Source organism: Heterodontus francisci, chromosome 4 (assembly GCF_036365525.1).
Source record: "Heterodontus francisci isolate sHetFra1 chromosome 4, sHetFra1.hap1, whole genome shotgun sequence".
Lineage (NCBI taxonomy): Eukaryota > Metazoa > Chordata > Chondrichthyes > Heterodontiformes > Heterodontidae > Heterodontus > Heterodontus francisci.
Window position 1 is genome coordinate 76,774,601 of NC_090374.1, and position 23,686 is coordinate 76,798,286.

A 23,686-nucleotide genomic window follows, 5' to 3' on the forward strand; every position below is an offset into this window, starting at 1 on the left:
AATGGAGCTAATGTACATCTGTACACATTAAGTTGGTCTGTTGATAATGCTATCCTGCCCCAGTCCAGTGACATCATTGTGTAACAATAATGGTACTTGGAGCTGTACGGGTATGCGACCACGCACCAATCAAGAATGTGCGGCACCAACAGGCTATGCACAAGCAGTGGCACCTTTAAGATATGCGCATGCACAGTTGTGTGGCAATCTTGAAGGACTGTGAACTGCACAGGAATGGATGAAGGAAACATTGGGTACCACGAGCTTTTCTTACTCTGGTGAGTGTTCTATTACCCCTAAAAAAAAAAAATTACAAGCTTGCCTGTTACTTTTCCTTGCACCAGAAATGAAGCTGTAACTTCCCCAAGTTCCTGCAACAAACCAACAAGAGGTGAGCCACTCAAACTCAAAATGCTCTTACACTAGCTTCTGAGTGCTCTCAGACACCAGGTCTGCAGCAAATGCTACTAAACTCTTCAACAGCCTTTTCTAATGCTCCCCAGGACCCTTGACTCCTTCCTTGAACCACTCCCCATCAGGATTTCCAGTCACCAGCCACTACCTACACCCCCACCCTCAATTCCCAAACTACTTTTCCACTGCTCAAAAATCCCAGGGATTGCTCCTACTGCTGACAAGTAAGTGTCACTGATAATATTTGGTATAACATCCCGATGGAGTCACAAAACCTCTGGCTCCTGTTGAGCAACACTATTGGACAGCAACTTGGTTCAGTGGCACCACTCTCATCCGTGACGCAGAAGAATGCTGTGGGTTTGCAACAGCAGGACCTAAACATGTCAGCGTACTCCACAGGGAGAGCTGCAATGTTGTAGGTGCATCTTTTGAATTAAACTTTAAACAGCGTTCAGCAGCGTCTGCATGTCTAGATATATTTAAAAGACTTCATGGCACCATTTGAACTCTGTTGTACATTATTATCCTGGCCAACGTTTTTTTTTTAACCCACACCACCAAAACAAATGAACTGGTCAATTATCTGATTGTTCTTTGTGGGTTCTTGCTGTGCACAAATTGATTGTTTTGTTTGTCTACATAACAGCAGTAACTACAATTCAGAAGTAATTCTAAAGCACTTTGGAATGTGCTGAGCACCATGAATGGCTCTGTATAAACGTTCAAGTTCAAATGAAAGAAGACTTTAAACCTGAAACTGATGAATGTTTTCTCAACGGATTCTGTCTGAACTGTTGAGTATCTCCATTGTTTCCCATTTTTGCTTCCGTTTTCCAGAACTCTCAGTGTTTTGCTTGTTTTTGGACTTTCCTTCATAGATATATGAAATCTGAAGGATGGTTCTTCTGTTTTTAGTGTTTGTTCAGCATGTTTTTAAGAGAGCTCTGGATTGGTAGTTTTGTAATCTTTAACTGGAGGGACCAATTCTGGGTTAGACAGGATTGTGCACAGTTTGTAGATCATCTTGATATCCTCAATGTGCCTCCAACTATTCAACTAGTAAACTTCAGTGAAAAAGGAATTTCCCCACAGTGTGCCTTTCGTGAATTTAATATTTCACAGACCAGTCATAGGCCTTGGTGAATATTTTGCAACAGCTTTTTTTGCCTGGGGAATTATCCTCTTTAGATAATGAGTTCCATGGCATATAATTGGTTTCTTTGAGTTTGCTGTGCTGGTGAGGAGCCTCACACACTGTCAGTACATATCAGGAATACAGACGCAAACTGCCTGCAATCTTTAAACAAACCAACTCTTGTGGAAGATCCTTATGTCTCAGGTGAATGACTGAGTGTTCCTTCCCATATTCATTTACTTGAGTCAGCACATCACTAATGGCCCCGATATTTCCAGGGCTGCATGTTCAGTGGGGGTGGGGGGAGGATTATGGATGGGAAACCCAATCGTTTCTAAATGCAGGATTCCATTAAACTTTTTTCTGCAGGTTTCCCGCCCAACAGCCAGCCTGATTGATTGGCCGATTGCTTGATGGGCGGGAAAGCCTACAGTAGGGGGTGCAGTGGAAAAGCAGGTAAGGACAGAGATGGCTGTCCGGGGTTCTAGAGGTATGGATGGGAGAGATGGCAGAGTGGCAGAGATGCTGGTCAAGGTGATACGATTGTGGAGTGTTGGTAGTGGTCAGGGGAGAGATCGTGGTGGGGGGGGGCAGCATAGAGATGGTGGTTGGAGGGGATTCAATTGTGTGGGGATTGGAGAAGGTGGTTGGTGGGGGTAGGGATCGTGGGGGAGGTGGTCCTGGGGAGAGTTTGCTGTTGAGGGATGGAGATGGTGGTTGGGGGTCCCAATCATGGGGTGGTTTACAGGTAAGCTTGCTGCGCCTGGGGGAAACAATCTTGCTGCTCCTGGCCCACAAGCAGTGCTGTAATCCTGGATCCAACTTCTCACCTCAGTTTACCTGCTGGGTTTCCTGAGGCCAGGGAAACCAGACTAACACGAGTTAAAAATATAAAGGTTATTAAAATGGAGCCTCCTTAAAAGGTTTTACTGACTGACCTTCCACCTGAGAGCAGATTGGTCACTTGCCCCCTGCCCTGCCTCAGTTCAAACTGGAAGTGGTAGAGTTTGAGGTGGATTGGAGTCAGGTTTGAAATTTTTTTAATTTTCACTACTCACCTGACCCTAACTCACCCATTTTGAGGATAAAAATTACCTTCAATGTCTTTTATCTGATGCATCAGTCTAGTTTGTGTGAGCTTGGATTAAATAGCATGAGACTGCACACACAGCATCCTCCAGGTCCTACTCATCATATTGCTGTCAACTGCTATAGGTTTTTGCAGGCAGCTTTTTCACTACAGTAGAATGATTTCCTAAATGTTGACTTAATCCAACTAACAATCAATTTACTGAAGCACAGTATATGGACATTAAACCTTAATATTTATGTGAACTTTATTTCTCATATTTTCAGGAATCAGATTCGAATAAGAAGAAGGCTGAACGAGTGGGAGAAACTGAAGAATCTATACCACCTGATTACAGATTTAAAGAGCAACCTGATCCTAAGGTTCAGTCCACCAATCAGTTAGAACCAAGTTAATAAAATATGTCCATATACAGAACAACTAAAAACATTTTGACAATGGTTTGATGTAAAAGAAAGTCTATAATTATGTTGAAACAGTAGATATGATCCTGCCAGCACAGGTCATACAGAATCTGAATAGTTATTCTAAAACTGAAATCAGTCACACCAATACCCCATATTAATTAATCATGCTACATAATAGCTAATGACTTAGTTGTTCAACTTACTGATTCAGTGAGGTTTACACTGATATCATACGTCGATGTGGTCCAGAGTACTAAAGTATTTTACTGTATTTACGTTACTGCTTTACCAGCTGCTTTCAATTCTAAATAATTCTGATACTCTTTAGAAGAATCTGATGACGTTTGTTTCTTGCAACAGGATAAAGGTAAAGTGGCCTCTTCCTCCACTGGTCCAGGAGCAAAACCAAAGGTAACAGAGAAGATAAAACTCATAATGTTTTTTCATTAAGGAGCATTTGTTTCCCTGTAGTGAAACTCTTCAAGACACTGTTCCATAAATCAATAATTATCATGCACATATATTAATGAGAGCTATAGAAGTTTATTAAAGAATACTACCTCAGTGCCAGGGTTAGAATCGGCAGTGATATTTTAGTTATTACCCAGAGTAATCCTATATTCAGACATTCTAAGGTTTGGAAAAACAAAAATGGTAGGTGTGTGTGGCTCTCTTACTGTTGGGTAGGAGAACATGAAAGCATTTGGAACCATAGGAAAGGAAATTTGGCCCATCAAAAGCTCACTCCTGTCACTTCTACCCTCAGATTATTTTCTTTTTGTGCCTTTAACTATTAGAACGAAAAGGAATTTGAAACTCTTAAAGGGTTGATATAGTTTTGGACAAGTTTCAGATTCCAGAACTTGTAAATTTAATGGTTAACCTCAGTTTCACTTAAAGAAAATGGCAGTTCATGATTCTTTTTCCCATTGCAGTAATTGACAAAGATCACTTCTCCATCCTTTCCATCAGGTAGCATGACATGTGAAAGAGGGAAGGAGAAATCGTGCAGTGAAAGGCAATTGTTGTGTATGAAGTTGTTTCTTAATTTGTGCTTCAGTATTAAGGATTTGAGGCCTTTGTATCTGTGTTATTGAAATATGATTTAACTACATTTATTGTATTGTTATCACAGGGTATGACAGAAGGTGAAGTCATGGATTCTCTGTCAGCAGACTTTGTTCACAGCTCTGCAACTCCAATTTCAAAATGCACAGCTGCAACCTCCCACTATGCAGCTCCGCCCTCAATGCAGAAGCAGGTATGGCTCCAATCTTAAACTGTTAGAGACTGAAGGTGGAGTAGGTTGGGAATTCTGAGGGCCACTTTGTGTTTTTGGTTTTGCAATGTGATTGGTCATGTGGTTACCTGTGACCAATCAGAGCAAATGAGTATCCGGGACCAAGAATGAAATATAAAGAATCTATGATGTCACCCTCATTTATTATCGATAAAAATTGTTGATTAAGAAAATATATTTTTTAAATTACACTTATTTCCTGAGGATTTACACTCCAACCATGCCAACCATATTCTGTGGTAAAATCTACCTCATTCTGTTTTCTTCGACATTGCTGAGGCCTTAAAAGAATATGATTGGCTTCGTCTTGGATCAATACCACTCTTGTTTGGTCATGAGGAGGCGCTCCACAGAGACCTAATCTCGACCTGCTTGCTGTTCCTCTTACTTTGCTTTGTGGATGTCTCTACATCAGGGCAGTCACGACTTCAGTGGAAATAGGTATTACATTTTCATCTCTGCTCCCTATGGCAGTATGGGCTGGTGTTGCAGTACATTCACATTGCCTGGAATTTGGATTTGCTTCATTCCAACTGACTAAAATAATTGTTATGTGTGTTGATGTCAGTCTGTTCGTTGTCTTAACTGGAGTTTGTTCAGTCAAAAATCTACGGGTAACAATCCCGCAGTTAGGTTGATATTGTGACCACTATGAGTTTTGGCTAAATATTGCAAGGAATTGTGAAAAGGAGGAACTGCAATATTGTTAAAAGACAGTATTATAGTAGTAGAATTAAAGGATTTCATTAAGGCTAATTCGGGAGTGGAAACAATCTGGGTAGAACTAAGAAACAGCAAAGAATAACAGATGCTGGTGGGAATTGTCTACAACAAAGATCATGTAGCAAAAGCAGTAGCTATTATGGGATAGTTTAATTGTTACATAGACTGGGAGAAACAGAATAGCAAAAATAGTAAAGGTGGTAATTATCTAGAATTTCTAGTTGGGAGAGCATTCTGGAATAATGGGAGTAATTTAAACTTTGTGCACAGCGTAATATGAGTGAATCAGCAGCCCATTTTACATCTCCTGGTTTTGTTGTAAACTACATTGGTTTCCAGGTTTCACTAAATCTCTTTTCTTCAGATTGGTCAATTTTCAATTTAACAGAGTTCTGAAAGATTTTGCTAGTGGGCAGGATCTCAGATTTAATTTGACAACGGATGACCTTACAAAAAGTGGGGTAGATATGTTTTTGGAAACCCTGTGTATGAACAAGTGAAAATAAAATAACAATTGAAATTTCCTTTTCTTGCAAAGGCACCTCTGCAAGCTTCGACAGCTGCCTCAGTTTCTGCAAGTAAAAGTGATACTAAGGTAAGTGAGAAAATAAGTATAAAATATGAAGCATTGGGATTTCTGTTCATAGTAGAAACAGTTCAGTGGGTTTATGGAGAAATGTTGAAAACCTAAATTGACTCCAATACTCAGTATTGAATCTGTAAAAGGACATGTTGTTCTTTGGAACCAGATCTTGACAGACCCCATACGTACCACATCCAATTTGAGGGACATGCTTTTCATTAACTTTCAGTCGCTGTCTGTTGTGTGCCTTCTCCCAGTATCTCCCATTGTGGCTTTGTTCCTAGTGCTCCTAGCACATCAGTCTGCCCTTTGAATGTGTAAGAATAGCAAACGATAACTTTCTTGTCACAGGTAGGATATTATGCCTTGACAAACAACACCCCCAATATTAACTGGGAGGGACATGCTGATGCGGGGAAAACCCAGCAAGATTGGGGATGCGGAGGTCCTGCTGAATTTAATGGCAGGGACACATCGTAATTTATTTTTCTTCTTTTTGAGCCCAGCAGTTGGCTAAATTGACAGGTTGGCTGGCTGCCTGGCAGGAAGCCACAGCCAGGGACCCTTGGCGATGGCCCCTGGCAATTGAGGAGGGATCACGGGCTGCAGCTCAAGACTTGGTTGGGGGTGGTAGTGGTGATCATGGGGAAGGTTGCAAGTCAAGGCTTTTGGAGAGTGTGTCAGTGATCCTGGCAGGGGCGAGAAAGTGGGCACAATCAGCAGAAGGGAAGCCAAAGGCTTCCCCAAGGGACCTATGGCAGCATACCTGCTCCTCCTGGCCCACAAGTGCCGTCAAAAGCATTCACATACTACAGCCAACACTTCTCATCTGCATTTTGCTCTTGGCTTTCCTGAGCCATGGGAAACACAACTGGCATCAGTTAAATTTAATTCAGGCGCCCAACTGCGCTGTGGGAGCCGGATTTATGTATGATAATGAAGAGTCTCACCTCTCCAAGATGGAACCCGTGCACAGCATGTTACCCGCTGTTGCAAAAATGGCAGCAGGCGCATACTCATCAGGTTGGGGTCACATTTTGTGCTTTTAAGCATTTGCCTTCCCCACTACCCCAACCGCCACCTACCTATCCTGGGTGGGTCAATATTGAGGCTAATATGGCTGTTCCCACTTAGTCAGCATATCACCAGCAATGACTTCTTCTATATCACTTCAGTCTGCTGCAGAGGTCCAATGTTTCATCTGTTCTTTATCTACATGCCATTTCCTGCTGATGCCATCCATAAGAATCGGTCCAACTCACAGAAACATGAATTTACCTGTCACTGCATAAGCATAGAGAATGGGGGCTGAAAGCTCAGGTTATACCCTGCAGCACTGGCAAGGATGAACATTGTGTTATTAGTAGGAGGCTGCTTTATTTGCCTAGGGCAAGCAGGCTCAAACCTTCAGTAACATGTTTCACTGCTGTCAGAATATGTCTCAGGTGAGATTGGACCGAAATTTTTTTTTAAAGTGTGTTTTATGTCTTTAAAGGACGAAGATCCATTTAACCTTCTTGCAGAAACACTTCCATCAGAAGCGCCAGATAATTCAGCTCCCAAATATACTGGTCCTCTGGTGAAGGTATAAATGAATTTTTTTTCCTAAGGCTTTCAGTCTTTGAATAAGATTACTGTTACTGCATCATATATTGGTCATCTTCTTGGCAGAGTTAATATACATCTGTACACATGAAATCGTTGTTTTGGTAATGCTGTCCTGCCCCAATGCAGTGACATCACTGTGTAACAGTAACGGTACCACCTGCTATTCCTACTTCCACTACTGGTGGCCCTATTACCATATTTTTAAATCACTTAGAATGGCTGTTATTTTTCCTTGCTCGAGAATTGGTGCTGCCTGAGGGTCCTAAAATAACAACTTGCATTTATATAGCACCTTTAATTTTAAAAAATCCATCTCTGTGAAGCATCTTCGGACAATCAAAAAAAATGGAGACCAAGCCAAAGATGGAGATGGTGGGATTGGTAATGGAAGCTTGATCAAACAGTTGTGTTTTAGGGAGGAATTCTTAAAGAAGGGAGTTAAAGAATAGGCATTGTTTAGGGAGGGAATACCAGAGCAGAGTTAAAGAGGAGCGGAGCAGGGGAAAAATCGAAAAGTGACGTCACAATCAATGGAGAGAGCAGGGAAGAAACTATCTGTTTGGTGAGTATCTGGTAAGTGATTAAGGTTCATTGTAATCCGAACGTTTAAAATAGTAAATGAACTAGTAGTAAGCTTAATAAAATACATTTAAAAAAGGGAAAATAAAAAATAAATAATTGAATAAAATAATTAAGTAGTCAATTAAAACACATTAAGGATGGCAGGACAGGTGATGTGTCATGGTTGCAGCATGTGGGAGCTCCTGGATACCAGTGTGATCCAGGGCAAACACATCTGCAGTAAGTGTTTGTGGCTCGAAGAGCTGCGGCTCAGAGTCATTGAACTGAAGTCCGAGCTGCAGACACTGCGACACATCAGGAAGGGGGAAAGTTGCCTGGACATTTTGTACCAGGAGGCGGTCACACCTCTTAGGAGAGGGTCTTCTGATTTGGTCAGTGGTCAGGGACAGGAGAGTGTGGTTGCAGCTGAGGCAGGTAAGGGGACCCAGAGTGCAGGAGCCTCAGCCTTTGCAATTGTCCAACAGGTTTGAGGTTCTTTCAGCTTGTTTGGATGAGAGTGGGGGCTGCAGGGTGGATGAGCAACCTGACCATGGCAGCATGGTACAGGAAGCTATTCAAGTGGAGGGAGAAAAAAGGAATGTAGCGGTAGTAGGGGACAGTATAGTTAGGGGGATTGACACTGTTCTCTGCAGCAAAGAACGAGAGTCCAGACAGCTGTGTTGCCTGCCCGGTGCCAGGGTTCGGGAAACCTGCTCAGGGCTGGAGAGGAACTTACAGTGGGAGGGGGAGGATCCAGTCATCATGGTCCATGTAGGTACCAAAGACATAGGCAGGACAAGGAAAGAGGTTCTGCTTAGTTAGTATGAGGAACTAGGCAGCAAATTAAGAAGCAGAACCTCAAAGGTAATAATCTCTGGATTATTACCTGAGCCACGTGGAAATTTTCATAGGGCAAATAAAGTAAGAGAAAGTGGCTCAAAGACTGGTGTGGTAGAAATGGGTTCCAGTTCGTGGGACACTGGCACCAGTACTGGGGAAAGTGGTGGCTGTACCATTGGGGCAGTCTAGACATGAACCGTGCTGGGGCTGATCAAATTTGGGAAGATATGGTAAATCAAGGAGTAGAGACAAGGCAAGAGAGAAAGTTATTAATATCGGAAATGATAAACAGACTGTGACAGGAAGGGACAAAGTGTACAAATCTAAGAGTAAATCAACAGATAAGGCTAGACGTTACAAAAATAATAAAAGGACACAACTAAAGGCACTGTATCTGAATGCACGTAGCATTCGAAACAAAACAGATCAATTGAGAGCGCAAATAGAAATAAATAAGTACAATCTGATAGCCATTACAGAGACATGGCTGCAGGACGACATAGATTGGGACCTGAATATTGAAGGATACATGGCATTTAGGAAGAACAGGATGCTAGAAAAAGGTGGAGGGGTGGCTCTGATGATTAATGATGGTATTAGCACAATAGCGGTGAATGGCCTAAGTTCAGGAGACCAGGATGCAGAAGCAGTTTGGGTAGAGATGAGAAATCATTAAGGCAAGAAGTCAATTGTGGGAGTGGTGTACAGGCCACCTAACATTAACCACACTGTAGGACGGGGTATAAAGGAAGAAATAATAGCAGCTTGTCAGAAAGGGCGGCGCAGTGGTTAGCACCGCAGCCTCACAGCTCCAGGGACCTGGGTTCAATTTGGGTGTGCGGAGTTTGCAAGTTCTCCCTGTGACCGCGTGGGTTTTCGCCGGGTGCTCTGGTTTCCTCCCACAGCCAAAATGACTTGCAGGTGATAGGTAAATTGACCGTTGTAAATTGCCCCTAGTGTAGGTAGGTGGTAGGGAATGTGGGATTACTGTAGGGTTAGTATAAATGGGTGTTTGTTGGTCGGCACAGACTTGGTGGGCCGAAAGGGCCTGTTTCAGTGCTGTATCTCTAAATAAATAAAATAAAGGTACAGCGATAATTATGGGAGATTTTAACCTACATATAGACTGGAAAAATCAGATTGCAGAGGTAGCCGAGATGAGGAGTACATAGAATGTTTTCGGGACAACACATTCTGGATCCAACCAGAGAGAAACATAGAAAATAGGAGCAGGAGTAGGTCATTTGGCCATTCGAGCCTGCTCCGCCATTCATTATGATCGTGGCTGTTCGTCCAACTCAGTAGCCTGTTCCCGCTTTCGCCCCATACCCTTTGATCCCTTTAGACCCAAGAGCTATATCTAACTCCTTCTTGAAAACATACAATGTTTTGGCCTCAACTGCTTTCTGTGGTAGAGAATTCCACAGGCACACAACTCTCTGGGTGAAGAAATTTCTCCTCATCTCAGTCCTGAAAGGTTTACCCCGTGTCCTTAGACTATGACCCCTGGTTCTGGACTCCCCCACCATCGGGAACATCCTTCCTGCATCTACCCTGTCAAGTCCTGTTAGAATTTTATAGGTTTCTATGAGACCCCCTCCTCACTCTTCTAAACTCCAGCGAATATAATCCTAACCGACTCAATCTCTCCTCATACGTCAGTCCCACCATCCCAGGAATCAGTCTGGTAAACCTTTGTTGCACTCCCTCTATAGCAAGACATCCTTCCTCAGATAAGGAGACCAAAACTGCACATAATATTCCAGGTGTGGCCTCACCAAGGCCCTGTATAAATTGCAGCAAGACATCCCTGCTCCTGTTCTCGAATCCTCTCGCTATGAAGGCCAACATACCATTTGTCTTTTTTACCACCTATTGCACCTGCATGCTTACCTTCAGCGACTGGTGTATGAGAACACCCAGGTCTCGCTGCATATTCCCTTCTCTCAGTTTATAGCCATTCAGATAACAATCTGCCTTCCTGTTTTTACTACCAAAGTGGATAACCTTGCATTTATCCACATTATACTTCATCTGCCATGCATTAGCCCGCTCACTCAACTTGTCCAAATCACCCTGAAGCTCCTCTGCATCCTCCTCACAACTCACCCTCCCACCCAGTTTTGTGTCATCTGCAAATTTGGAGATGTTACATTTAGTTCCCTCATCTAAATCATTAATGTATATTGTGAATAGCTGGGGTCCTAGCACCGCTCCCTGCAGTACTGCACTAGTCACTGCCTGCCATTCGGAAAAAGACCCGTTTATTCCTACTTTTGGTTTCCTGTCTGCCAACCAATTTTCTATCCATCGCAATACACTACCCCAATCCCATGCGCTTTAATTTTACATGCTAAACTCTCAGAAGGCTTTCGACAAAGTCCCACATAAAAGTCCAAATAAACCACATCCACTGGCTGCCCTTCATCAACTGGACTAGTTACATCCTCGAAGAATTCTAGTAGATTTGTCAAGCATGATTTCCCTTTCGTAAATCCATGCTGACTCTGTCCGATTCTACCACTGTTCTCTACATACGAACTAGGAGCAGGAGTTGGCCACTCGACCCCCCGAGCCTGCTCCACCATTCAATAAGTTCATGGCTGAACTGATTACTCCACATTTCCACCTACCCCCGATAACGTTCCACCCCCTTGCTTATACGAACATATGATAGTCCCCAGATATTAGTGAGGACGACTTTGTAGGGTCAACTGCGCTGGGTGTGCCTTTGTTGTATCTGGTCCTAGGTCAAAGCCAGGTGGCCCATCCTGTTTTATTCTTATTTAGCTTTTTCGTAGATGTTGGCTACAATTTGAATAGCTTGCTCGGCCATTTCAGAGGGCATTTAAGAGTCAACCACATATTTAGCTTCAAATATTTATCCAATTTTCTTAAAAGATGTATCGCTGTCTCAATTACACTCAGTGGTAAAGCATTCCAACAACTCTCATGTAAAAAAATTTCACCCAACATCTATCCTCACTTAGTGGCATTGGTAATTTAATGTTCCCTTGTCACTGATTGCCCAATCGAAGGAAATAGTCTTTCCCTATTCACCATCAAAACCCTTTATATTTAAAAAACCTTTATTAAATCTTTAGCCTTATCTGTGCAGTGGAAATAGTTCCAGTATCTTATTCCTCCTCACAACTATAGTTTCTCATCTCTTCTATCATTGTGGCAAATCCGAGCTGTATGCTTTCTATGGCTTTAGGTGCCCATTCTTTAATGGGTGTACACAAGTGCACAAAATTCGAAATATGGCCTAACCGATGTTGTGCATAAATGTATCCTTCACTCATACTCAATGCCCCCTATTTATAAAACCCCAAATGCTGTTGGCCTTATTGCTTTGATTAACTGCACTTGTACTTTCAAGGCGGAAGTTACGTGAAACTCTAAATTAATTATCTATTTGCTTGGTATAATGCATACACTCCTATATGAAGAGTTAAGACAGAGCCATTATCTACTGAAAAGCTTTCTGGCATTTGAGATTTCAGGTTTTCAAGCCAAATAGGTTTCTTCTGCAAAAGTTGGAGTTACTACTAAGTGGCTGTCATTCTGCTAACAGGAATAGCCATCTTTCCAGTTCCTGGATAAAGACAATCTTAGAGTGCTACAATGGTTTTATTTTTTTTAAATCACCACCTGTTATCCCTTACTTAATTAAACTGCACTGAAAGTCTTCTTCCATTTTAAATCTGAGTGTTTATCAGAAAAGCTGACAATGCACATGTCCTAAAAAACATACATTTAAACAGAAATCCCAGAGTATTATAGTTGAAAGAAAGCAAAATGAAGTGCCTGTCTAGTCAGGAGAAAGGTTACCTGAGAGCAACCTATTATCTAGATACCAGGTTCTTAAAATTGCTAAAATGTCACAATCTCCAGGTATAATTTTATTCATAGCAACTAGTGACAACTGGGACAGATGTTTACAGGCACCACAGCAGCTTTAAGTAAAATTGAATTATTACCTAGTGATTTCATTTAGTTAGCTTTACCAAAAACTTCTTTAAGCACACTATATAGATATTCAGCCTCAATATTTGTGAATTTTGATTGTTTTTAAAACATATTTCCATATTTCCAGGAATCTGATCATTCCAAAAAGAAGGCTGAGCTTGTTGGAGAAACTGAAGAATCTATTCCTCCTGATTACAGATTTTCAGAGCGAGCCGATCCTAAGGTTCAGTCCAACAATTAGTTTGTATTAAGTCAATAATTGTTTCAATACTTTACTTCAATACTTTGAATGACTTGATAATGAAAACAGTCTCAGGTAGTTCAATCAATAGACCAAGCCATTGTTTTGGGTACAGGCTCATCAGACATGTGTCTCCTCTTTGATGTCTTGGAATGTGCAAGGTGTTCAAATGCAAATAGTGGTGGCCATTTTTAGCTGTGGCCAAGTCTTTGTAAAAGTTGTCTATAATATTCCAGCTTTCCTTTGTTTAAGTTTAATGTAATTTTCCAGACTGGCCAAGAGAGTGAGGGAAAATGGCGCACTGACACGGAACACAAAAGTCCGAGTGTATCAAGCCTGTGTCCTCAGTACCTTGCTCTATGGCAGCAAGGCCTGGACAACGTATGTCAGCCAAGAGCGACGTCTCAATTCATTCCATCTTCGTTGCCTCCGGAGAATACTTGGCATCAGGTGGCAGGACCGTATCTCCAACACAGAAGTCCTCGAGGCGGCCAACATCCCCAGCTTATACACACTACTGAGTCAGCGGCGCTTGAGATGGCTTGGCCATGTGAGCCGCATGGAAGATGGCAGGATCCCCAAAGACACATTGTACAGCGAGCTCGCCACTGGTATCAGACCCACCGGCCGTCCATGTCTCCGCTTTAAAGACGTCTGCAAACGCAACATGAAGTCCTGTGACATTGATCACAAGTCATGGGAGTCAGTTGCCAGCGTTCGCCAGAGCTGGCGGGCAGCCATAAAGGCGGGGCTAAAGTGTGGCGAGTCGAAGAGACTTAACAGTTGGCAGGAAAAAAGACAAAAGCACAAGGGGAGAGCCAACTGTGTAACAGCCCCGACAAACAAATTTTTCTGCAGCACCTGTGGAAGAGCCTGTCACTCTAGAATTGGCCTTTATAGCCACTCCAGGCGCTGCTCCACACACCACCTCCAGGCGCTTACCCATTGTCTCTTGAGATAAGGAGGCAAAAGAAATGTAATTTTCCAACCGATGAATTAAAAATCTTCATTTGGCATAGCATGTTTTCTTGACAAAGTACAGCAATCAATTAGGAAAGTAAATGGTGTGTTAGCCCTTGTTTCAAAAAGATTGAAGAATAAGAGCAAAGAAGTGTAAAGCAATTGGGGTAAGCCTAGATGAGACCATACCTTGAAGTACTGTGTTCAGGTTTGGTTTCCTTTCCTAAGGAAGGATATACTTTCCTTAGAACGAGTGCAACAAAGGCAGACTAAGCCTATATTACCTAGAGCTTAGAAGAATGAGAGTTGATCTCATTGAAACATATAAAATTCTTAAGGGATTTGATAGGGTAGATGCTGGGAGGATGTTTCCCCTGGATGAGAAGTCCAGAACTAGGGTTAACTGTCTCAAAATAGGAGTCAGCCATTTAGGACTGAGATGAGGAGAAATTTCTTCACTTGAAGGGTTGTAAATCTTTGGCATTCTCGACCACTATGGATGCTCAGTCACTTGAGTATATTCAAGTCAGAGATCAACAGATTTTTGGATACTAAGGGAATCAAGGGATGTGGGGATAGTGTGGGAAGGTGTAACTGAGGTAGATCATCAGCCAATCTTAATGAATGACAAAGCAGGCTTGAGGAGCCAAATGGCCTACTCCTGCTCCTGTTTCTATTTTTTGTTCTTATGAGGTTTACATTGATGTGTGTACACCACATTTACACTGGAGTGATTTCTCTCTCAGATGCTGAAGTATCTTATATTTATGTTGCTGCTTTCTAAATTCTAAATAATTCTTAAGAAGAATCTGATGAAGTTTGTTTCTTACAACAGGATAAAAGTAAAGTGGCCTCTTCCTCCACTGGCCCAGGAGCAAAACCAAAGGTAACAGCGAACCTAAAACTCAACTGATTTTCTTATTAAAGGAGAATTTTGTTCCCTTAGTAGAACTGTTTAGGGCACCATTCCATAAGTCAGTGACTCTCATGAGCTTATTATATTAAGTGTAGTGATAGAAGTTTGTTAATGGATATCACCTCACTCCATGCCAGGGTTAGGATCAGCAGTGATACTTTAGTTATTGTTCAAGTTTGAAGGACTCTGCACTCACACATTCTGAGTTTTGGAAAAAACTGTGTGCATTTTGTCCTTCTTACTGTTGGGCATTGATAAATTATAATTTTTACCATTGAAAATTCATTCTCATCACTTTTCCTATCCCCTGAGATGCCTCTTTGGAGGTAAAGGGTCTTGTAGAGGACACCTCTCCATCCATCTTGGCCCTAGCACTTACCAACTAAAGGCCCAGACTTCAGTGAGACATCATTTTCAATCCGCAGGGTGATTCTGCATCTTTAAGGTGCTTCGCCAGTTCTTCTAGTGTTTCAGTAATATAGAGATTCTGTTCTCTGCACTGTTAGGGACTTTTTCCGCAGTGTGAATTCCACCAGAAGACTGTTGTGCATTTCTGATGAACTCCAACACAAGCAATTGGGTTGGCGTCGAGAAGTTTCAGGGAGGAGGTGCAAGTTCTATCCTGAAATGTGTTTGCTAGCCCAACTCTCCTCTTCAATGTGGTCAGCAATCAGAGTTCTTTAAAAGACTCCTACTGTGGCATTTAAGGATTGACTGACAGACGAAACCTTGGTTAATCTACAGGAAACTCATCATTGTCTTGCTTTGCTATTTGTCTGTGAAAATGGAGGAATATCAAATCATTATTTTCATTTCTCTTCATTTTTCGCTGTCACTTAATCCCTTTCCTGTTCATTTTTGGTAAAGACTGCTAATGAGTGTGCTGACTATTTGAAAGACTGAGAATTCTTGTCCCCTATCTTCCATCTCCTATTTTGACACTCCTCCTTTAATTGGTCCTGTCCCTCTTAAATTTCACTTACGCTTCACTTAGTCATAAGGTTTTAAAGGGATGGGTTTGGTGCGGGTTGTGGGTGTTCTTTCAATTGAAAGTGTTCTTTTTCATTCACTCCCCCTTTCAGCTTTTTTTGTCACGGTTAGTAAAGGAACACCCACTTTGCTTTTCCACATGCTTCATCAGTTGGCCCAGGGAGACATTGGCTGAGGCTACCTGCTGACCAAGGGAAATGATGCACAGCATGTGAGGACCTAAAAGGAACAAAATTTTAAAAACAGGGAGGTAAAGGGAGATGCCAGCCGTGCTACTTTAAAAAAAAAATATTGCCATAGCATTATGAAATTGTAGCATTCTTATGTTCAGATTGGTTTGATTTTAACCAATGTATCTCAGTGTATTATGTTTGAGACTGATTAAATAGGTCATGTTTACTGGCAGCTACAGACAAAGGTCGATCTGGTAGAAGGTCTTTCATCAGATTTCGATTCCTGTCCTTCAGCTTCACGTTCTGGGACACAGGTCTCCAAGCCGAAAGAGGTATGGCCCATTTCTCCGTGTGTGTGTATGTATTCCATGTTTTGAACCATAAAATGCTTTTTCTCAAACATGTTTCATTTTTTTAAGGACCCATTAAACAATTTAATTTGTACAGTACCCACATGTGAATAGTTATTGGGTATACTAAAATTTATTTAAATCAGTGCTTGGTTTCCTAATTGTCAAAAACAGGGTTTGATTTCTAAGACTCCAGAATTTATTAGGACTAACCATTAAGTGCTCTAAAATTACTTTTATTCCTTTAGTGGTTTATGTATGGGTGTGTGTACATATCCTCATTTTAATACCATAGAATATATTTTCATAATTAACCCAATTTGCCTTGCCCCTAGAAGCTCCCTGATACAGAATGGATGGAACATCATGCGCTGCATTTCCCAGACAGTACCGTCTGTGAATGCTGTTACCCACTGGGGTACTGGATTGTTGAATTGTCCACACAGTTCTCTAGCAGATGGGCGGCACAGTGGTGCAGTGGTTAGCACCGCAGTGGTTCGCCGGGTGCTCCGGTTTCCTCCCACAGCCAAAGACTTGCCGGTTGATAGGTAAATTGGCCATTATAAATTGCCCCTAGTGTTGGTAGGAATATGGGATTAATGTAGGATTAGTATAAATGGGTGGTTGATGGTTGGCACAGACTTGGTGGGCCGAAGGGCCTGTTTCAGTGCTGTATCTCTAAATAAATATCCCATTTCTCTTTCTCCCCTACAACATAGAAACAAGAGTGAGCCATTCAATCCCTTGAAGCTGTTTTGCCAATCGGTTAGATCATGGCTGATCTATATCTTAACCCCATTTACCAAGGACAAAGGAAGCTGACAGCACTGTACATTAAATTTGAGTCTGCATCAGCTTACTCTTTTAAAACTTTTATTTTTCTTTGTTCCCAGCCTAACTTGATGTTTGATACTCTCAGTACCAGGACGCATGTGTACTCGAGCTTTCCTTACTGGGATAGCTCTGCTTCCAAATCATGTTCACTTACTCAAGTGAGAAATAAAAGAGTCATAGATTACAGAATTTACAGAACAGAAGGAGGCCATTCAGTCCATTGTGCCTGTGCCAATGCTAGCTATTCAATTGGAACTGTTTTCCTCTTATTACACTAGGTGTAAAGGAACTCCTAGGTGCAACCAATAGAGGAGAATTGAGTGGAACGGATCACACATGCAAAAAAAAGCCTGACCAGTTTTTCATCCATTAATCTAAATGGGCAGGTAATCAGGCAGGTTCCTTTTATGGACGTGGGATTCTCCTTCCCCAGTTTTCCTTTATTCACTATGCACGGTTGATCCTTTATGTCAAGTACAACAATGGAAAAAATTGCCTATCATCTTAATGCCAGGAAGGGAAATGCAGCACCTGAATCCTGGCAACAGTAATATTTCACATCCAAATGGGAAAAATTCATCCAGTAGCATGGATTCCCTGGATTGCTTGTCTATAGTTCTCAAGTTGATCTGAAGTTGCTAACCCACCTGTTTTAAATGGAACAAGTCACATCTACTTTCCTCATTGGGGTTGCCTCGCTGCTAGGCTGCCCTGCTGAAATCACCAATTCAATGGTTTCTATGCAAGTAATAAAATTAGCATTACGTTCAATAATTTTCTTCATTTTAACTCCTCTAGAATTCCTTTCTATTTTAACATTCATTATGAATTGACATTTTCTTCACTGGATAAAATAGCACTTTAAAGGTATTGTGGCCTAAAACTTCTGAATATATGTTAATTTTATTAATGTTCTTCCTGAAGTCCAATTGCACTACTTTTCTTAATAAAAGTTAAAGATCTCAAAAATACATCCATGCTATGAAATTTATTCATATTGAGCACATGCATACCACTGAACAAAGCATCCAAATTACAGCAGTATGTTTTGGATGATGGGTTTAAATCTGCAGTTTTACACCCGTAACAATGAGCTAATGCATTCCCACAGGTGGATCATAAGACTGGAAGTGTAAGCAAGATGGCTTCGACCCCCAAAACCAGTGACGGAGGACTGAAATCACCAAAGGTAAAGACAAGTTTGTGCAGGAATGCTTTCATGTGGAATATATAAGTATCCCTAACTCACACCTGAATTTATTACTTGGGTGAAATTGTTTCCTTCCTCACAATGGTGAATCAGTTGTGTTGAGGAATTGCCTGCTACACATTAGCTGAACTGAGCTAGAGATATCAGCTGCGTGACCCAAAATTGGAAAGTTTTATATGTACCAGCAAAAAAATAGACCTATTCCTGAGTTTGCTGAATGACTCTGCTATGCCATTACATTTTCAGTTTCTCCTCACCAGAAATCCTCCACATAAATGACAAGCTCGGGTTTACAGGTACATTTCCCGTTAGGTGAAAAGGCTTCGGGTTTTGAGCTGGAGAAACAGTGGAGCTGGACTTCTGCCTGTCAGTCTACCGCAATCCCAAATTCCTGGGATAAGATCATTAGCCATTTATAGCACTGCCTAGTCATCTGCCCTGCAGAGTGTATGGGGTGGGGGAATCAAACCTTTGGAGAAACACCTTGTTGCTATATTTGTGAGGGTGAGGCAAGCTGATGTGGCTGCATACTCTTCCTAACACCACTTCCCTTCCACTGCCAGAACCTCCATGGCACCCCTTTTTAAGTAAATACAACCAGCGCAAGTCTGCATAGAAGTAATGGATCTCCTGACTGCTCAATGAGAGAGGTGCCTTTCAGCACTCCAAATAAATGAACAGATTGCTGTGAATCTTTTAACGGGCCCAACCTTGAAAATGATACAGAATTTTGGGACTGAGGGGGCTGGTGACCTTAGAGCTGAGCACCTTCGGCTGCAGCCCCAAAATGCTATACAGAACAGTATGGAATCAAATGATTCTATTGGCCCATCAAACCTGCTGCCTCCAAATTGATCGGTCGTCGTCTCAACCTCCTAAGGAAGATAAATAACCACAGATAGAACTTGCAAGATTATATTTCAATGTTTTTATTTACACTGTCTATGGTACTTTGTATAAACTTTGTATGTAAGGTGAGCAGCACTGGGCTTCTTTTTATTTGCCCTGTGTAAAATAATGACAGCCTGAATACACATACAAGCCAAAATGTATCTTCCTGCTTGTTCCAGCTTCTGGCACAGAAAGATATGAATAGAACAAACTGGTTTATATTGAACCTACTGCATAGAGTGATATCTTATTGCAATATTCGTTTCATCTTATTTATTCTTTTAAAACAGGCAAAAAATCAATCTGCTGTTAAATCTGATGCAAGGAAACCCTGTAAACGTTAAAAGCCTGCAAAACAGGTAACTACAAATATGAAATGTTAGTTTAACATCGGTGTAGCAATAAGATATTGGTATTTTCCCAGATAAAGAGGCAAAGAAAACACAGCTCAACGTTCAAGTTGTGGCACCTCCAGCCTCAGCCAGGTGATCTTGCTCCACTGCTACTGCATTTAAGACTGCATCTATAATTGTTTCGACCTTATTGCAGACCTACTGTTGCCCCAACACTCCAGGAAGTTTGTTGTCCTCACTATTCATCCTGTTTTATCTTCTTTGCAAGCCCACAATTATAGAAATATTCGGGTGATTTTAACCCATGCTGCCAATGGGAATGGAGCAGTTAAAATCGCCGTTAAAAACTTATTGCCCTGTTCCCGCTTGCTGCTACTTTAATTGGGTCCTTTCTTAAAGCAGCTGGAATACCCTTCTGACTCATATGGGTGCTTCATTAATACATGCTAATTGGGTTCCCAGGATGTTGTTATTGTCCCACTGGCATTTTAACTGCCAACTGTGAGGGGTGCTTGCCACTGCCACCCCACTCAGTAAAGCTTGTTGAGGAAGAATTACAGGCCCTCAGAGATGAGATTTAAATGTATCATTCTGGTGCTAGGAAGAACAGGAGTGCTCCTCCAGCCCCTACAAGGAAAGTCTGGATCTCCATGCACGGCAACCCAGCTTCCCACCCATGAGGTTCTGCCAATTCTTAGTCCACAGTTCCCAGCCTCTGAGTTAGTTGCTGGATGAAATTGTGGCTCTTCCTACATTGTCTGAATGTCAAATAAGCAGCCAGAAAGCATAAAGACAATGGAGGGGTTGAGGGTAGTTGTGGTGGAGAGGGAGAGCTAAGCGTCATCAGCATATATATGGAAGCTGACTCCATGTTAGTGGATGATGCAATTAAGGTGAAGACATGTAGATGAATCCTTGTGGGGCTCAACATGACAATACAGGGTTGGAAAAGAAGCCATTGCTAGAGATGCTGTGACTATGATTCAATAGTTAAGAATGAAACCAAGTGAGGGCTGTAGCACCAAGCTGGACAACACAACCAAGAGAGGCATTAAAGGAAGATGGTGTAGTTGATGATCCCTATACCCAGTGGCCTGTAATGAAAGTTGGATGGTCAGCAGTTTAGTGGGTATGGGGTCATGGGAGCAGGAGGTGGGTCTCATGGATTAGATAAACTTGGAAAGAAGAAAGATGGGATTAAAAACTAGAGAGAAATGAAGATCCAGGACTAGGGTGGATGGGAGAAGAGGCTTGGCACGGTGGGCAATGGGAAGGAGCGGAATCAGCAGAGGCTGCTGAATAAATGGTTTCTGTCTTGATCATAAAGAAACACTGAGACACTCACAGTTGTTGTTAGAGGTGAGAGTGAAGGGGCAAGGGTGAAGGGTTCAAAGATATGGATAGCAATGGAGAAAAATAGTGAGGTGGTTACCTTTGCTCTCCAGGATGATTCTAGACTAGAGAGCAGTGAAGGAAGCTCAATGGAGCATGATGTGGTCCAGAGCCTGTGGTAGCTGGCTAAGCCAGTTGTATGCCAGATACCATTATACCTTGGTCTTGAGGGACCACAGATGGGTTTGTACTGGGGAATGATTAGGATGGGAGACAGTGAAGGTTTTGCTCGGGACAAGGTCATCAAAGGTGGAGGTGAGGCAGTGATTCAGCAAATGGAGATGTCATAGTAAATTGAAGAACAAAGGATAGGAAATTAGTAATCACAGCCCAGTCAACCCTGCAGTCTCGTCCTTACCAGTGACTGGGTACTGGTGCATAATTAGAAGAGCGGTCCCACAGACTGCTAAAGCAACAACTTGACATTACTGTACTCACAGAACAATATCTATCAGCCAATATCCAAAACACCTCTACCATCATCCCTGGGTAAGACCGTCCCATTGGCAGGATAGATCCACCAGAGGTGGAGCCATAGTGGAATACTATTGGGCAGGTGCAGCCTTGGGTGCCACATCATTGATTCCAAACCCAATGAAGGTGCATGGTTTCAGCCCAAACACAACCTACAAAACCTCCTGGTGATCATAACTACTGTCCCCTCACAGCTCATGAAACTCCATGTTGAACACTACTTGAAACAAGCATTGATGGTTACAAGTGCACAGAATGTACTCTGAATCTTCAGTGTCCACCATCAAGAACTAATAGTCCAAAACAAAGCATCGATGATGGCTTGAGCCATTAACAGCAGCAAAATTGTATACCATCATAATCTATGCACCTCACTCACTGTTCCATCACCATCAAGTGGCAATACTTACTCTAATTCAATGGAGACTGCAAAGGATGTGCCAGGTGCAGCATCAGGCATACTTTATAATGGGGTATAAGTCTAGTGAGACTACAGCGTAAAGCTACCTGCATGCTAAACACCAAAGACAGCATGCTATAGCCAGAACTACATAGTCCCACAATTAGAGCAATGTTCTGCAGTGCTATCACATCCAGTGAGAATGGCAGTGCATAATCAGGGAACTAAATAGGAAGAGGAGGCTCTGTTAACAATGGTGCAGCCCAGAACATGAGTGAAAGAGACACGAGGCTGAAAGTTAGCAAGCATCTTCAGTCAAAAGTGCTGGGTGGAAATCCTACTTTCCTCTTCCTGAGGACTCCACCATCAGCACTGATGTCCAGCCAATCAAGTTCACTCCATATGACAATTAAAAGCAGCTGCATACACAACAAATTCTAGCCCTTGTTTACACCAGAGAAACACAATATTTATCCTATCCAGTAATGAAAGACTTTCACCAGTAATTTCCATGTGGGTTCTCCTAATTCTCCCTCCATAATTTCAGAGGAAACAGCATAGTTGGCAATTTATGCTGTTTCTCCAAGGTATCCGTCAAATATAATGGGCAATCGGGGAACTCTGTGGAAATTCTACCCCTTAGTATTTACTGGATTTGTATTTTAAACTAATGTTTGTTTTCTTCCTCTGCAGATCCTGGTTTAAAAACTGACCACTTTGCAAATTTTTTTCTTTTTCGTTGGGAATGTGCCTCTGTACAAATAAACACCTGTGGTTTCCTTTCAATTTCTAAAGAGCTGCTGGAACATGATTTATGGGGATGTAATGAAATGAACACTCGACGTTGAGCATAATAGAAATTCGAACTCCATTTGCTAATTCTAGCTTCACATCACTATGAAATAATATCTGCTTTCTGAAGGTTCTCAAACTGGATTTATATATGTAAAAACAAATCTTTTTTCTAAGCGGAATGGATGCTGTATTTGTAGGAAATGTTCACTGCTAAAATATTTTATGCCACAAAAAAACTAGTGTTACATTTTTGATGTGTGGCAATTGGCACAGTACATTAAACTGTACAGTTCTCTTGTTTTCAGTCTGAGTCAGGAAACATCTTAAGACTCTGCACAATAATGAATTCTGACTCCATCCCTCTTCCTGGGAACTGTCTTGAGGCTGAACCAGACCATTCGCAAACTTGACCCCAAGACGAGCAAGACTGCTTACTTCCACCTCTGAAACTTCACCCAACTCCACCCTTGCCTCAGCTCATCTGCTGCTGAAACCCTTATACAAGCCTTTGTTACCTCCAGACTGGACTATTGCTGGCCATCCTCCCATCTCCCACCCTACATAAACTTTAGTTCATCTAAAACTCTGCTGCCCATATCCTGACTCCCACCAAGTTCCATTCACCCGTCAATCCTGTTGGCAGCTATGCCTTCAGCTGCCTAAAACCTGAGCTCTGAAATGTCCACCCTAAACATCTCTGCCTCATTTAAGACGTTCCTTAAAATCTTTTCAAGCTTTTGGTTACCTGTCCTAACATTGCCTTATGTGGCTGGGTGTCGAATTCTGTTTGGTAATGCTACTGTCAAGCACCTTGGGATGTTTTACTAAAGTGTCTATAAAAATGTAAGTTGTTGAACAGTAAAATGTTTACATTGACTGTAAAAGGCTGAGACAGCTGTCCAGATATTCTATATTTTTCTTAATGCTGCACCACAAAGAATTTTGTTTGGGATTCAACTGTTCAAATTATACTTATGGATTATGGCTTTGGGTGTATTTTAGTACCAGAATCATATGAGTAAATAGAAAACCTGAAAATAAAATGCAATAAACTTGTAAAATGTGAGTTAT

The 23,686-nt window shown here is 41.8% G+C and overlaps 1 protein-coding gene across 8 annotated transcripts in view; it reads left to right on the plus strand.

Annotated features, from left to right (window-relative positions):
• cast (calpastatin) overlaps nucleotides 1–23,686 on the plus strand; it is a 236,224-nt gene extending 212,538 nt beyond the window's left edge. For 7 of the 8 annotated variants that reach the window (XM_068029732.1, XM_068029734.1, XM_068029733.1 and 4 more), the window contains 11 exons: nucleotides 2,909–3,004; nucleotides 3,410–3,460; nucleotides 4,185–4,310; nucleotides 5,611–5,667; nucleotides 7,151–7,240; nucleotides 12,764–12,859; nucleotides 14,673–14,723; nucleotides 16,150–16,248; nucleotides 18,212–18,289; nucleotides 19,492–19,560; nucleotides 22,514–23,686. In XM_068029732.1, coding sequence (XP_067885833.1) covers nucleotides 2,909–3,004; nucleotides 3,410–3,460; nucleotides 4,185–4,310; nucleotides 5,611–5,667; nucleotides 7,151–7,240; nucleotides 12,764–12,859; nucleotides 14,673–14,723; nucleotides 16,150–16,248; nucleotides 18,212–18,289; nucleotides 19,492–19,545 — 798 coding nt within the window. In that variant the 3' untranslated portion in view covers nucleotides 19,546–19,560; nucleotides 22,514–23,686. The remainder of the gene's footprint in view (nucleotides 1–2,908; nucleotides 3,005–3,409; nucleotides 3,461–4,184; nucleotides 4,311–5,610; nucleotides 5,668–7,150; nucleotides 7,241–12,763; nucleotides 12,860–14,672; nucleotides 14,724–16,149; nucleotides 16,249–18,211; nucleotides 18,290–19,491; nucleotides 19,561–22,513) is intronic. The other variant, XM_068029740.1, reaches the window with a different exon arrangement.